The sequence below is a fragment of the Morus notabilis genome, unplaced genomic scaffold (genome assembly GCF_000414095.1).
Source record: "Morus notabilis unplaced genomic scaffold, ASM41409v2 Scaffold262, whole genome shotgun sequence".
NCBI lineage: Eukaryota > Viridiplantae > Streptophyta > Magnoliopsida > Rosales > Moraceae > Morus > Morus notabilis.
Genome location: NW_010364747.1, coordinates 264,629 through 282,007, shown reverse-complemented (window position 1 = coordinate 282,007; position 17,379 = coordinate 264,629). Strand labels below are relative to the sequence as shown.

The 17,379-nt window shown below is 32.4% G+C and overlaps 1 protein-coding gene across 1 annotated transcript; it reads right to left on the bottom strand.

Moving 5' to 3' along the window:
* Window positions 1–3,230: 3,230 nt before the first annotated feature.
* On the bottom strand, window positions 3,231–5,800 carry LOC21402353 (cysteine proteinase 15A). The gene is made up of 4 exons (XM_010106968.2): window positions 5,299–5,800; window positions 5,064–5,183; window positions 3,906–4,149; window positions 3,231–3,807 (listed from the first exon to the last, which is right to left on the bottom strand). The coding sequence occupies exons 1-4, from the start codon at window positions 5,755–5,757 to the stop codon at window positions 3,512–3,514; spliced, it is 1,119 nt and encodes a 372-aa protein (XP_010105270.1). The 5' UTR covers window positions 5,758–5,800; the 3' UTR covers window positions 3,231–3,511.
* Between the last annotated feature and the right edge of the window lie 11,579 nt (window positions 5,801–17,379).

The window sequence follows — 17,379 nt, the reverse complement described above, 5'->3', positions numbered from 1 at the left end:
ACTGCATTACCAAACTTTTAATGGGAAATGTTTGAAACTTTGAAATTTTAATAATAATGTGTTGGTCCTTTGACCGTTAATTACTATTCATGGTCACCCATCGTACATGGTCCTTAGCTGTTGTTCAGGATGGCCGCTGAAATTATCCTAAAAAAAAAAAGAAAAAAGAAAAAAGAAAAAAGAAGACATCTGAAATTGATCGAGATCAAGGTCATTTGATGGATCAGATCAGATTACAAAGAACCTTGTTTTAAGTGTCTATGGAAGGAGATGATGTGATTGAGTTGTAGGTTGGTTTTGATTTCCGTTGTACAAGTGAGAGTGTATAAGGTGTCAGGGGAAAAATAAGCAACAAAAAGTAACTCCCTCGCCGGGACTCTAATCCGGGTCTTTTGGGCGAGAGCCGAATATTATAACCATCTAGACTACAACGGATTTTGATGATATACAAACAATTTCTGATATAAGTATTACAAATAACTGGGAAATTTCTATTAAAATTAACTGAGAACGAAGGGAAAAAAATTCCGTTGCCGGGACTCGAACCGGGTCTTTCGGGTGAGAGCCCAATATCCTAACCATCTAGACTACAATGGATTGATGAACTCTAATAGCAACTACAAAATAATATTTTTTATTATTATTCTTCTAGAATTTGTCACTCAAAAGACCGACGAGATATGAAGCTTACAGGGAAAAAAAAAAAAAAAAAAAAAAAAAAGAGGGATGCTATCTGCAGTTGCTTTAGCACTTGCTTGTCCACTCTCTTCCTCATGGAATGACACGTTTCATTACTTTTGGCAGCTTAAAAGACGTTAGATAATCATTTGCCCAACTTATATTATGATTTAAATTATGTAGATAAAAAAAAAATTATAATAAAAAAAATTAAAATTAAATTTTTATTAAAATAAATACTGTAATAATATAACTTGAGTTATAAAATAAATAACCCATAAATTTTTAAAATTTTTATGGGTCTACTAATTTGACTTAAAATTACGGAAATGCCATGTGCATCATTCAATTCCCACCCAATTGGTTCTTTTAAATATGCGATTATAGTTATCAGCCAAAAAAAAAAAAAAAATGCGCTTATAGTTGTATTTTCTCTGTTTTGGTTGATTACTTTTTTTTTTTTTTTTTTCAAGTCCTCGATTTTATTTTTTCTTTGCTTCTATTCTAACACTTATTCAATCTTTCATTTTAATGCATATTGAACTTTTTTTAAAAATTTTTTCGTTTTTGTTCCTTTTGCCTCAAAATTAATTTATTTTTTCCTTTTTGACCCCTTTTATTTTTAGCCTAAAATTTATTTTTTTTCATTTTAGTTTCTTTTATCTTAAACTTATTTATTTCTTCATTTTAGTCTTTTTTTACCCTTTCTTTATTTATGTGCTCAAATTTTTGTTTTGTTTTGGTTCATCTTGTCCCAAAACATATTTACGTGTTAATTTTTTGTCATTTATAACCTTTTCTTTTCATTTTTGCCTTGAAACTTTATTTTTCGTTTTGATTCCTTTTATGCTAAAATTTATTTATTTCATCATTTTACTCCTTATTTGACTTTTTTTTTTACTTCTTGCCCTAAAATTTTTTTTTTTTATTTTGGTTCCTTTTTAAAATTTCATATTCATATTTTATATATTTTTAATAATAACACTGTAATTAAAACTCAACAGTAACTGATCCCCACGTGCATAAGACATAAAGTTCAACTATATATATATATATATATATAACAAAAATAAAAAAGAAAGTGCTTAAAAGAGTAAGTTCCATTCTCAAAGAAAAAAAGGGTAAGTTCTGATTTCTAGTTAGGATGTATGGATCATGTTTTTCTTTTCATAGTTTTTTTTATAGGTTTAAATCATAATTTAACATTTTTACTACTTTGGATTTTCTCAAAAAAATTTAAATTCAGTTCAAAGTTTAATTTAAATCTATGAAAAGAACATAATAATAATAAAAAAAGACCACCCAATTTTTGGAGGAGTACTAAAAGCAAATGCTGATCCAATGCTTATTTAGATGCTAACGTCTGTTGCTGTTACATATCCCATTAATTAGCAAACTAAATGACTGTAAAATACCTTAAAAAAACTGACTATAAAATAACCATTTCTTAATTACCGAAAACAAACCTATTTCTTTCTTTTTTTTGGCTAGAAATTCTCTCCTGGTTCTTTTATTAGAAAAAAATGGATTTTATGTTTTTTGTTTTCTATTGTTTGTCTCCTATTTCTTTTCTCAATAAAAATAATTCACAAAAATAAATTACTTATAATTAAGAGAAAGATTATTCATTTACTAAATTTTTTATTTATTACTGTTATTTTAACATAGTATACTTGTTAAAGATTTTTAATTTTTAAATAATTATTTAAAGATTATAGATATTTTTTTAAATTTTTAATAACTGATATTGATTAAAATTTATGTATGAAGATTTGATTATTAATTTTGTATTTTAAAGGAAAATATATTTTAAATATGTTTAATTGAATTTTTAATAAATGTCTTTTTGTATGAAAAATTACCCATTTTAAAACTTTTAATTTGAGGTCTTAAATTTGCTTAAGTCATACTATTACATGATGGAAAATAAAAAATAATAATGAAAGGAGCGGAGTTTTTATTTTTGTTTTTAATCAGTAAAAAAAGAGAAATAAAAGTTGTGACTTTTCCATAAATGTCTAGAATCAACAGTTTAATGGGTCAAAATAATTTTTAAATTTTTTAATAAGTAATAAAAATATTAGAATTAAATTTATAATATCTTAATTAAACTCTAATGCAAGTATTAAAATCTATTTATAATTTTTTTTTTAAAAGTTAAAATTTCTAACTTTGATTAAATTTTTTCAAAAAATAAAACACTTCCATTCAAACACTTTCAAAAAACAGGTCCAAAACAATTATTACTGTCAACCTTGTCTCTTAATTTATTTATTTATTTTAAAAAGGCACATATTTTAAGAACTTAATTAAGTGGACATCAGCAAGTTTGCACAACGCAATGTCCTAGAACGGTATTTCCGTAATTTCAAATCAAATCCATCACTTGCGTTTTATTTTATTAATTTACTTCTTCCAAGAAGCAAAAAGTAAAGAAACGTGTCACGCTTTGAGCGAGAAGTGGACTAGCAAGTGTTCAAGCAGCTGCAATTAGCATCCCTAAAATAAAATAAAATAAAAAAAAATAAACCTACAGCATTACTGCAAATGCCTTGATATTAACGTTGTTCCCTAGGAACCAAACGTGATATTGTTCAAATAAATTTCCACAAGCATGTCTTGGCACAAGAAGAAGACATTATTTTTATAAATTCATCAATAGTTTCTGATATACCCAGAGGACAAGTAGTTGCCTACAATAGGTTCGAGCAGAAATCGTGAAATCCTAAAACATAAGTTCCCATGGAGACAAACAGAATTACACAAGTCATCTAAATGGCAGCTTCACTTGTATATTTACATAACCCACTTGCCACCACATATACAAGGTAATTTAATGGATTTCCGAACTTTTATCTTCCATATGCAGAGCAGCTACGGTTGAGACCATAGAGTCCACCCCACAAACATTGCGTCCCCTGCAGATCTTGTAATATCCTTGCTCTCCCCAATTCTCACCCCATGAATTCTTTATGATCCAGTAAGGCTTATCCTTAAATCGGATCGGAGCATATCCTGCAGTCCCATAGCCCACCAAAAGCACTCCATGATCCAGCATATGCTTTGAGCAGATGTATGGGCACGAAACTCCTCCTATGTATGTCTGCATGAAAACAGCATTGATGCCAACTGCAAAATGGAAAAAGAATCCCTTATTACCACCATTGCTCGGATTTAATAACAAACCGTGAAAGTATTTCCAAAAGAGAATTGGAGAAGCTAATTACTTGAGAGGGGACCATTCTTCACCAAATTTGCGGCAATCTGGTCTTCATCAAGGGACACAACGCTGAAGTTAGCTACAGAAGCGACAACCTTAGTCTTGTCGAATTTGCAGGTACCATCTTTCCCAGTGTAAGGATAGTCCACCTCTCGCTGTAGTCCACCGGCCTTGAGTGCGTACTCATAGGCATTGGTCATCAGCCCACCATTACAGCCTGCGTCGCATGAATTTTTTTCTTCCGGATCGCACTGCAAGAGGTACAACTATAGTCAATTGTAGACAAGCGAACTCAGATCATTATCAATTGTTCACCATAGTCTTAATAATTTTAACGCCATTTTGTCTCTGCCATCAGAACGAATCAAATTAAGTTTTTTTGTTTTCCCTTCTATAAATACCAATTACACCACCAACTTATTTACACAATTCAGCCACCAAAAGTTGGCGATTGACTTCTTGTTTTCTGATCGGTGAGATACAATATACACACTAAAACAAATGACTATCAATAGAAACATACCAATCAACCACATCACTTGGCTACTGACAAACAAGTTAGTGGATGCAATAGCACTTTTGTTCTTTTCCAATTTGCAAGAAAAATTTCAAAACTCAGAACAGCGACGGATATGCATAGCACTCTTGACAGGATTATCAAAATTAATGACCAATTCTACTCTAGCAATTGGCTAAGAACAACGGACAAGCAAAACTGATACCTACACTAAAGAGATAAAAGGAATTGCGCAAGTAAACACCACCATCACAAAATCAAAACCTCAAAATTAAGATTTTCAGTCCTTAATTTCATAGTCAAGCTGTCTCCAGAGGGAGATCTATAGATTCGCAACTTTTTAACTTTTTAATGCGGCACGCCAACAAAAAAGTAAAGAGGAAAAAAAAATCCGCCATATCAAAACTTTGCGCATGTTACGCGATTGAGAAAGTAGGCCATATACAGGAGAAAAACCACAAAACGTAGTTCACATCGAAAACCTTTTACATCAAACAAGTTTCTTTTAGATTTTGCTTAGATCGTTGACTTATATCTAAAGAAAGAAAATAATCCAAATAACTAATATTCACGCTTAAACTATATGAAAAAAGAAATCAGAACAATTTGAAGAGATTAAAAATAAGGGAAAAGAAAAAGAAGCAAAACCTGGTGGTCACAATCCACAAGCTGTTGCTCACTCAGGCTGACAAGCTCTCCTGTCGCCAGAAAATGAGCTCCCTCCAGTGCTCCCGTCGTACTAAATGACCAGCATGACCCGCAAGAACCCTAGTCCTCGTTCAATTAACAGAAATAACATCAAAAAACTTTCTCAAAAAAAAAAAGAAAAAAAGAAAGAAAGAATCAAATTCAATTACGAAAGTCAACGGAAGCAGATGATCACCTGGTCCTTGACCAGCGTGACAGCGCCATGATCGCGCCAATCGAAGTCGGCGGGAAGATCGTTGGTAGGAAGGATCGGAGCCTTCTGAGTGTCGGCGGGGAGGCGGAGCCGCTTGAGGCCGAGAAACTTCTTGCGAAACTCTCCCGGCGTCAGATCGGAGAACTTCGTGACTCCATGAACGGCGTTCGGATCGAGCTTCTGGTGCGTCTTGGCTCGTCGGAGGTTGGCCTTGAACACCTCGAACCGGTAGTCGTGCTCCTCCTCGGTCTCGTAGGCCTTCCCGAACCTCGCCTTGAAGCTGGAGAAGTGGTGTTCAGCGCTGAGGAGCTGATCATCGCCAGCCGACACGACTTGGCGGATCAGAAGGTCGTCGTCGGTCTCCTTAGGAGCTACGGTGGAGGCCACCGTAGTGGATAGGAGAGAGAGGAGGACGAGAGAGAAGAGAGTGGTACGGTCCATCTTGAGAGAGAGAGTGCAAAGTGTGCGGAGGAAGATTGAAATTCAGATATTTATCAAGAATTTCAATTCCCGTTTGTAGACGCTACTCCAATTGGTGTGAGACTCGTGTTGTGTCTTCATTGGTTCCCTTTTCTGCAAGTTGAAGCTTGAAAGCGAATTGGAGAAAAGGAAAAATAATTTTTTTTAGAAGGAAAAAAGAATAAAATATCATCCTTTAAAAAAAAAAATCTGATCGTACAGCTCACTACCTTATCCCATTATTGTTTTTTTTTTTTGGGTGGTATTTTACACATTTTTCCTCGTAAAAATTACACAATTTAACCTTTTTTAGAGTCAAATTAAATTTTAGCTTAATTTTACAAATATCATTTATATGGCTGATAATTTATATTATACTTTTTGACATCTCAAAAATAACCTTTCAATTGATTTTGTTGTGTTTTTATTGGAAACTAATTTCCACATTTTTCTCATAATTTGAAAGGCTAAAAAATGATCAAATTAATTTATCTAGATTTTGAATTACATTTATCAACACGTTAATACAATACTCTTTTTAAATTTGACAAATTTAAATAATTATCGCCTAATTCATCTGTCTTTTAATCTTTTTTAATTACATTGGCTCCTGCAATATTTTTTTGAGAGGTTATTGATATGTCACTAGAAGAGCTTATATTATAATGATAAAACGTAGTTTGTCATTAAAAAAAGTAGATGAACCTTCATTAATTAAAAGAGCCCACTGGTGTAATTAAATTAACTGCATTGTAATCATGTCTATGACTATATCTATAGCTATTTGTATATGTTCCATTGTTGATTTTGTATATATAGTTTTTGATCAATTTTATAATGAAATTAATTGTATATTAATGACACGGGCTAGAACAATTCATTGTTAGGGAGGCGAGTACTAATATTTGCAGTGTTTTGGTCGTTGATAATGACGTTGCTTGTATTTTGATTACATGGACTAGAACAATTGTTTATCAGAAACAAGAGCGTTGATATTACTTTGATCGTGTTTATAATGTTTTGATTGTATTTTAGTGACATGAGTTAGAAAGATTTTGGTAGATTTGAAATATTAAATACTGATATCATTTGTTTTTAGACTTGATTAGTTAGAATCTAGTTAATTAAATTTAATATTGTTTGATGGTTTGAATTTTAAAACTTACAAATATTGATATATCATGAGAAGTAATTTAGTTAATTTGTGATTTAATGATATCTCATTTTCTTTATTTTGGGGATTTGTATTTTTAAAAAAGATAGATATCCCATAAAATGTGAGAAAAAGGTAGAGCAACGTCTAGATATATTAAAAAAAAAAAAAAAAAAAAAAAAAAAAAAAAAAAAAAAAAAACTAAATTATCATTATAAGGTTAATAATGTAATTACATAATAATTTATTTAAATGTCATTATACAATGAAGCCATTGATGAGATATTCTTAAACCCAAGCCACATTTCAATTCTAGAGTTGTAATTCAGCCATATGTCTAAGTCACCATTTTTCCTCTGAACTTGTATACCTTTAGCAATTTGCCTCTTAAATTTTTAATTTTAGCAAGTTGCTCCAGAAATTATAAAATGATGCAATATGTCTTATATTGACAATAATTGTGCTAAGTTAGTGTTAAAAAACACGTTCGATGAAAATTCTAACATCCCAATTTTAATGTAACACAAATTTTCCAATTCCTCAACTTTTAATCCCTTAAATTTAATAAAAGGTTTGAGCAAATTTAGTAAAATAGAGGACATTGCAATAGTTTTTAGTAAAATAAGGGACATTATAATAGTTTTATAAGTTTAGAGATTGATTGTCAAAATTGAAAATTTTAGGAGAAATTTACTAAACCATGACAAGTTCGGTATGGGGGGGGGGGGGGGGGGGGAACTTGCATATTGGAAGATCAATCGGCCAAAATAACCATGAGCGGCTACAATATTATAGAGGAGTCTCGCTTATCGTAGTATGCTCCCTCATCCTGAACTTTCGTTTCATTACGTGTAGTCAGTTCAGTAAGGCGGGGGCATTCTCTAGAATCTATGGTGTCACTATGAAATTCAAAATTACATGACAAATTAAAAATGTTGCTCTTCCATTTTAGCCTATGATGTGTTACCTACAATAGGTAAACTAGCAGCATTGAAATTGGCCAATGCAACGGAGTGTCGTTTTTGTCACTTACATACTGAAACCCTGGTCCACCTCTTTCTCTACTGTGATATGGTTAGGGCCCTCTGGTTCACTTGCCCTCTGGTTCACTTGCCCTTGGCCAGTTAAACGGGATAGGGTTATAATTCAGAACTCTTTTGAATTGCTGGAGGCACTATTAGATCCCTTAACTAATCTGTTACCATCTAGTGGACAAGGTAGAACTTTTACTGCAAGGCACTCTAATGGAGGCCATTTGGAAGGGACAGAATGACTTGGTGTTTGGTGGCAAAAGTATCAATTTGGAGCATTTAACTAATGCCATTAAGAGGCGTTGGTCTGAATTCTTAGGAGTGCAGAATATTAAAACTACTTCACACTCTACTCAACATGACCTCTATGTACCTTTAATTTTGAAAGCTCTTCCGCCAATGTCATTAAGTGTTGGAAAATTTGAGTGTAGATGGTGAAAAGAATGCAGAAATAAGAGAGAGTTTGAGGCGTATAGGAATACCTTCCTTTAAGGTTTTATTTGTCCTCACTTCTCAAAGTTTGCTAATAATTTTTAATGGTAAAGTATCTCCACGATACAACAAACCTTTGAACATAATATCTAGCAATAATATTGAGTTCCAGAACATTCAAAATAGTCTATAAATTTTATGGAGAATTAATAAAGACAGAGGTGTCATTTCATGAATGAATGCATCCTCTTTAAACATTACAACCATTCACATAAAGGTACCTTTTCAATGTAAAGGTATATTTTCATGGATTAATACACTTATTACAATAGTTATATCTATTGCTAATTGGTGTTCAGATATGTATGAAAACATATCACCAATGGATGTAATAGTTCGAAACGTTTTAGATCACATAAACTCATGAAAATACTGTTTTTCTGCAGAATTTCTGCTGCAGCACGCAAACAGACCCGAGAGGCCTACACAAGGGCGTTGTAGCGAAAAGCTTTCCACCGCAGTGCAAATATTTTGGCTGCAGCCTAAATATTTCAGCTGCAGCTGGTTTGGCTAAACCAAATTGCATAGTTTTGTGCAGTTTGTCCGCTGCAGCATTTATAAACTCACTACAGCGCTTTTGAAGTCCCTTTTAACACGAGTTTTTCATGCTTTAACACTCAAACAACTTGTGATCTTGATCAAGACATATTACAATCTCTCTAACAATCTCCCACTAGATTGTAATATTTCTCAAAAATTAATAACGATAAACGCACACATACATGAAGATATCTTTCGATTTTAACCTTTAATTAGTGACTATACTTCAAAGTATTCACAAGACAACAGTGTACTTTGCATTAAACTTTGTCTCTTAAGCAAATAATGGAAATATATCACATATGTGTTATCCAAGATTTAAAAATATGTTCTAATCATGTAGTACTATTCTGGCCTTATGCTCTATCTTAGATTCATGACCATTTACAAGAGTAAACCACAGTCTTGTTAGGAACGTCACCATTCTTTATGTTCACTTATGTGAAGTTTCGAATTATATCTCTAACTACTATGAGACTCGAACTTCATGAAGAGTATAAACTCAACCTCTTCCACTTAGTTATTTTACACCGACATCTTGGAAGGGACTAATTAAATTTCAGTGCTAAGCCGGTCACATAACAATGACTTGTTCTTACCCATTTAACTATGGAATAACGGTACAACTACTACATAGTTAGGTTACCATCATCCGTGACTCTTTCAAAGAAAGGTTTCAGTCTCATTCCATTAGATGTTTCTTTGACTAAGTCTCTTAAAAGACCTTTCATCAAAGGATCCGCTAGGTTCTTATTTTTCCTAACATAAACAATATTGATAACACCATTGGTTATCAATTGTTTCACATATTTATGTCTCAAGCTAATATGTCTAGATTTCTCATTATAAACCTTGTTATAAGCTTCAGACAAAGTACCTTCACTATCGTAGTACAAACAAATAGATGACATCGGTTATGGCCACAACTCAATATCAAACAATAGATTTCTCAGTCATTCTGCTTCTTTGCCCACAGCTACAATTGCTATAAACTCACTCTCCATCATAGAATGAGTTATGCACGTTTATTTCTTAGAAGCCTAAGAGATGGCTCCTCCTGTAATTGTGAAAATCCAACCGGATGTGGATTTGTTATCACTTGCACTTGTTATCTAACTTGCATCCGAGTACCCTTCAAGTACTGCCAAATAGTCATTATATGACAAACTCAAAGTAATGGTTCTTTTAAGATAACAAAGTACTCTGCCAATTGCATTCCAATGTTCAATACCCAGACTACTCATGAACCTGGATATTTTGCATACTGCAAATGCTATGTCAGGTCTTGTACAATGCATGGCATACATCAAGCTACCAATCGCACTAACATATTCAAGTTGTGCCACCACTCGGCTTGCATTCTCTAATAATTTAATACTAGAATCATATGAGGTATTCGCTTCTTTAAACTTCAAATGATTGAATTTAAGAAGCACATTCTCAATATAATGAGATTGACACAACGAGTAACCCTCACTATGATTCCTCACTTTTACACCTAAGATAGTATCTACGTCACCAAGATATTTCATCTTAAATTGTGAAGTTAGATACTTATTGGTATCATTTACCCCTTGCATGTTTGTTCCAAAGATAAGCAAGTCATCAACATATAAACATATAATCACACCAAAATTATTTATAAATTTAGAGTATATGCATTTATCCGCATTACTATGCTTAAAACCATGAGATAAAATGATATTATCAAATTTCTCATGCTACTATTTTGATGCTTGCTTTAAACCATAAAGTGCTTTAAATCATAAAGCGACTTGACTAACTTGCAAACCTTCTTCTCATTTCCAGGCAATACGAACCCATCGGGTTGTTCCATATAGATTTCCTCATCAAGATCACCATTTAGAAAGGGTCTTAACATCCATTTGATGCACATGCAAATTGTATATTGATGCAATTACAAATAACACTCTTATGGATGTCAATCTAGCTACCAGAGCATATGTATCGAAATAGTCTATACCATGCTTTTGTTTAAAGCCCTTGGCTACTAATCTAGCCTTGAATGTTTGTATAGACCCATCGATATTGTACTTTCTTAAGTAAATAGTCGAAATCCATAGTCTATAGTCAAAGGGGTTAGAGTGAGCATCTAACTCATGTTAAGACTATTATGTCGTCTAAAGCCAATTGAGGATATGGTTTATCTTGACTATCTGGAGCAAGGTGACTCCCGAGTAGAGACATAGATATGTTGCCTAGTGGTGGTGACAAATTGGACTTGGACTAAAGTGTGATTAATCTATATAGTCTGCTTGAATAGATTAATTTAGTTTTGACGTTCATTATGCAATAACCTTAATCCTGAATATTGAAATGGCTTCATGTATATAACTTGTCTACTTAGATGTTCCAAAGGCTAAGGCATCTCAAAGTAGTAAGCTAATAGACTGGTTCATTGGGTACACGATTTATATTCGATGAAGGGTTTACTTATAGATATGGAATCGTAGCTCTTATGAAGAGTAAATGTTATCCTCTTAACGACATTATACTAGATTAGGAATGGACAAGGCCTTGGATCGTCTACATGGTAAATGATTTGTTATTCACATATGGTGAATAATTATTTTCTTATCAGATGTATAATGGATCTTTAAGATAGCGTGATCAAAAAGGTTAACGGACTTTCACCTAGGTTGATCATGGATATCATATGAGGGTATTGCGTATATGACAAGGTCATTGGACAAAGTAATCTATTGGCTTACGTAATTTGATATATAATTGGGAGTGCAGTTTTAGGTTTATAGTGGCATGACTCTGAAACTAATAATTATGTAATTGTATTATTTGGTATAAAATAATGATTACATGAATTATTGGAGCCCTTACGGTCCCTTTACTAGCTCCGCGTAATTAATTTATGGATGGTTATCAATCGGGATATTCATTATGGCTTTAATCCTTGTACTTAGTAAAGAGAAAAATCCGGGATACCTCACTTATGGTGTAGGCGTTTTTCTAAGCTAAAAATAGAACCAGATTTTTGTTTGATTTAATTAATAGGATAAATATCTATTTGAAAGATAAGATATGAAATTTAAATTGATATAAGATCAATTTGAATTTAGAAGATATGAATAGATTAATTATTTGAATGATTAATTTAAATATCTAAATAATCTTATCTAAATAAATAAAGATTATTTTTTATCCTATTTGGATTTGAATGGAAACAAAAATATTATCCTTGATTCTCTTATAGGTGACGCCTATCTTGTGGATAAGGTGGAGAAGATTTTCTCCTAATTTGATTTTTATTTTGGATAATTACTACGTAATTGTTTGATTCAAATAAAGTTGACATGATTTTATTTTGAATTTAAACTGGATTTATGGAACATTATCTATGGAGATAAAATCATAAGATAAGTGTGATTAAATTTTTGAAACAAATTTTGAATCTAATCCTAGTGTGGCCGAATTTTCTAAGCCAAAATTAGGTGAAAAAATTGCCAATTACAAGGATAAGAAGAGATCAAAATTTGAAACAAAATTTTTGATATCACATCCTATGTGGTGGCCGGTTTTTCTCAAGGAAAAACCTAGAAATTTTCGGCCACAAGAGGAGATAGGGGAGAGATAAAATCTTTTCCTAAAATCCCACCTAGTATGCTAATATAAATAGGATCCAAAGGACTCCTATATTTTTTTAGACTACAGACTCTCAGGTGAGCGAATTTGTTATTATACCTCTCACTAATGATAGCAAATTCTAGAGATCTGGGTGGTTGGAAGGAGAAGCAAGCCGCGTGAATACCATTGAGAAACCAAGTGCCCACACACTCCATCATCCGGGAATTGGAGAATAGTAAAGAAGGCTAGTTGGTTGAAGCTTTCTCGGTTACATCCTCTTACGTCTCTAGAAGTCTCTTTCAAGGTATTTTAGATTGTTGAATAATTTATTGTATATGGCAACATGAGTTAGTACGATCTTTGAAAAAAATTTTAAAATTTCGTTGCACATGTTTTCTATTTTTCCTACATTGAAGACATGACTTCACTAAATGTCTTTGGATCTTCTTCTACATTAAGCAACAATGGTATTTTATTAAGTACACCATTTCTATCTCCTTCAACTAAAAAGGTTAAAGTTTGAGATGAAATAAAATCTGGTGCTAAGTCATTTTCTTTTCTTTCACGTTGACTTCTTCTCGGTTCAATAGATGTCATAGACTATTTCCTTTTATTAGTAGAGGTACTGGGAATATCAACACATGGTTGATCAACATTAGATTCTAATTCAGTGGAGGAATCAAGGCTAAACTTGTTCTCAATGAATTCAATATCTCTTGATTCCACAATCACATTAGAATCTAGATTCAATAATCTATATGCCTTGGAATTTTCAGCATATCCTACAAAAATATTTTTAATTCCTCTAGCACCTAACTTTGATGATTTAGGGTAAGGCTAAACAGCCCCACACCATTAAATACATCAAGTTTGGTTTTCTTCTTTTCCATACTTCATATGCAGATACATGTGTTTTCATGAATGTAATTCTATTGTGAACATGACATGTAGTAAGTAAAGCTTCCCCTCATAAATTATTAGGCAATTTAGCATTAAGAAGCATAGAGTTAAATCATATCGGTAAAAATTCTATTCTTTCTTTCAGCCAATCAATTTTGTTGATGAGTGAAAGGGGCTCACCTTTGGTGAATAATACTATGCTATTCACAAAAGGCATCAAATTCATTTGAGAAATATTCACCACCTATATTACTTCGAACCATTTTAATCTTCTTATCTTTTTAGTTCTCAACTTCAGCCTTATAAATTTTAAGTTTATCAAGGCTTCATCTTTTGTTCTAAGTAAGTACACATAAGTGTATTTAGAACAATCATCAATGAAAGTGATAAAGTATCTCTTTCCTCCTCTTGTCAAAATACCATTATACTCACAAATATCGGTATGAATCATATCCAATATTTGAGTATTTCGTTCTGTTCTAGGAAAGGATTTCTTAGTCATCTCTGCTTGTATACAAATTTCACACTTATCATTTTTAACATATTTGTAATTAATCAAACCATGTTTAGACATATATTTCAAAAATCTAAAATTTAAGTGTGCTAAACGTGCATGTCAAACATCAAAAGAGTCAACAATATAAAGAGAATTCATATCATCTTTATTATTAATACTAAGTTTGTACATGCCAACACAAGAATATCCCTTTCCCACAAAGACCCTATTCTTAGATACAATACAATTATTGCCCTCAAGTACAATCTTAAGCCCATTCTTACACATTAGACTAGCGGATACAAGATTTTTTCTAATATCAAGAACATGGAGAACATTGTTCAAAGTAAGTTTCTTTCCGGAAGTAAAGTTGATTTCCACCACACCTCTCCCGACAACCATTGCTGCATCATTGTTCCCTATGAAAACTGTTTACCCTTCCTTTTCCACTTTGTATGATGAGAATAATTTCTTGTCATTACAAACGTGGATTGTGGCACTAGAATCAAGCCACCTTTAGGAGGATTTAGTTGCAGCCATGTTGGTTTCGGTAATCATGCCAATTTGTATTTTCGAGACCATAGCACAAATGTCTTCGGATTTCTCTTCAACAGTATGGCCTTGTTGGTGTTAACTTCTTCCTTATTCTTCTTATATCTGCAGTCATTTTGGCGATGACATTTCTTTCCACAAAAGAAACAATTTTTAAAAAATTTATTTTGGCCATTACCGGGCTTTTTAAACTTCTTATCATTATTGATCTTGAAGTTCTTAGAAAACTTACTAGCTTTGACAACATTAACCTTAGAGGAATCTATAATCTTGCCCTTGAGATCACGAGACTTAGTCTCTTCTTCGATCCTCAAGTGTTTATGTAATTCCTCCAAAGTTATTTCATTTCTCTTATGAAGGAGTTTCTTTCTATAACCATTCCAACTTTGAGGCAATTTAGCAATAATTGCCCCCACTTGGAATGATTTAAAAATTTCAACTTTTAATTCACGAAGCTTAGTAACAGTGACTTGCAATTCATGTATTTGATATAGAACGGACTTGGTATCAACCATGACAAATTCAACATATTTCAAGATAAGGAATTTGTTCGTACCTTCCTTCTTAGTATTGTATTTGTATTTAAGAGCATTTTAAATCTCCACCGGAGACTCCAACGAGTTATAGAGATCATAGAGCCTATCGGAGAGAGTGTTGAGGATATGACCCCGGTACATGACTTAATCATCTTCACGATTCTTCCTTGCAGCCTTCAATTCATTGGAATCATCCTCCTTTGATTCCGGAAGTGGCTCCAACTTCGGATCAAGCACGTAGGCTATCTTAAGCACGGTGAGAAGGAAGAACAACTTTCCTTTCCAGCAGGTGAAATTAGTATCATCGAATCGATCAAGTTGGACATTTGGATTGAGGAAAGACGCCATGTTCTTTTCAACCTCCATTGCAACAAGTTAAAACCTTAATGATTGTTTGAGAACTTTAGTGTAGAAGGTGAAAAGAATACAGAAACAAGAGAGGATTTGAGGCGTATAGGAATACTTTCTTTTAAGGTTTTATTTGCCATCACTTCTCAAAGTTTGCTAATGAGTTTTAATGGTAAATTACCCCCAAGATACAACAAACCCTTGAACACAATATCTAACAATAATATTGAGTTCCAGAACATTCATAATAGTCTGTAAATTTTCTGGAGAATTAATAAAGACATAGGTGCCATTTCATGAATGAATGCATCATCTTTAAACATTACAACCATTCACATAAAGGTACATTTTCAATGTAAATGTATCTTTTCATGGATTAATACACCTATTACAGTAATTATATATATTGCTAATTAATGTTCAAATATGTATGAAAACATATCACCAATGGATATAATGGTTCGAAACGTTTCAGATCACATAAACTCATGAAAACACTATTTTTTTACAGAATTTCCACGGCAGCGCGCAAACAGATCCGAGAGGCTTGCACAAGGGCACAACAGTGTGAAGTTTTCCACTACAGTGCAAACATTTCAACTGCAGCGCAAATATTTCAGCTGCAATGTTTATAAACCCCCTGCATTAACACGAATTTTTCATGATTTAACATTCAAACAACTTGTGATCTTGATCAAGACATATTACAATCTTTTTAACATTAAGATCAATACGGATGCATCTTTGGACAGAGGTAGGTTCTAGCATCGCGATAATGGCTCGTATTCTAATGAAATTCCATGTCTTGCTTGGGCAGGTTTATCAGAGGCCTCTTCATCGCTCCATGCAGAGCTTTTAGCAATTCTACGGTCGGTAGTTCTTGATTAGGTGCGTGGATGGGCTGACGTTATATTGAGAATGAATGCAAGATCTAATTGAATCTTTGCAGGTACCAGAGATGAGCCATGAATGAAGAATGATGTGTGATTTTTGGTGGTGTGTGATCGAATGCCTGCCTTTAGGACTATTTCTTCTATGTGGGTTATAAGAGTTGCTAATACTGTAGCTGTCTGTCTTTGTTAGTGGTTATGGAACGTGAAATTTTCAGGTTTCATTCCTCCCTAGATGGTTACCCCCGATGTGGTAACTATACTGTTTTTATGAAATTCAAAAATAAACTACCCTTTTACTAGCGGAAAAAAAAGAATCCATTCTCTAGAAAAAATTTGGATCATAAACATGTTTCGTCTTGATGTGAATAACATAATCTTTTATCAAATGAATAAACATTATTTTACTTTGTATATTTATAGTTACATAACCAAGGCTGCAATTTACAATATTGGAAAATAAATAAATAAATAAAACTATAAAATCATTAGATAAATAAAAAAATTTGGAACACATAAATTGAAACACAAGTCTTATAGTATTAAATGGTCTGTTTAGAAGGTATACTCAAACCACGATTTTTAATTTTGACGTTTGAAATTTAAATTTTTTATGAGAGAAAAACATTGTATTATAATAAGTGATTTAAGTTTGCGTATATAAAATAAACGGCCCCAAATTACTTTAATAATCCTCTACAATTATACCATATAATACTTCCAAAGGTTAAAAATGTCGATCTCAACTTCAGTTGGTTGGGACTTTATAGTAATTCCAAAAGCAATAAGATTTTTCATTTAAAGAGAGATGAATTCGTCATTCTCATTTTTAAAAATTAAATGGCAATATTTAAAAATACTCATTAAAATGAAGTTATTTTATATTTATACTCCCTTAATATTAACCCATATATTTCTATTTTTTAGACTAAAATTAGTCAAATGATAGAGTTTTTTAAAAATAGTATTTTTAGTATGTGAGATACTTAAGAGTTAGAATTGTAATTTTCTCAAGATTAAAAAAAGAGTAGAGGTTTGAATATAGCTAACTTTTCTTTATTAATTT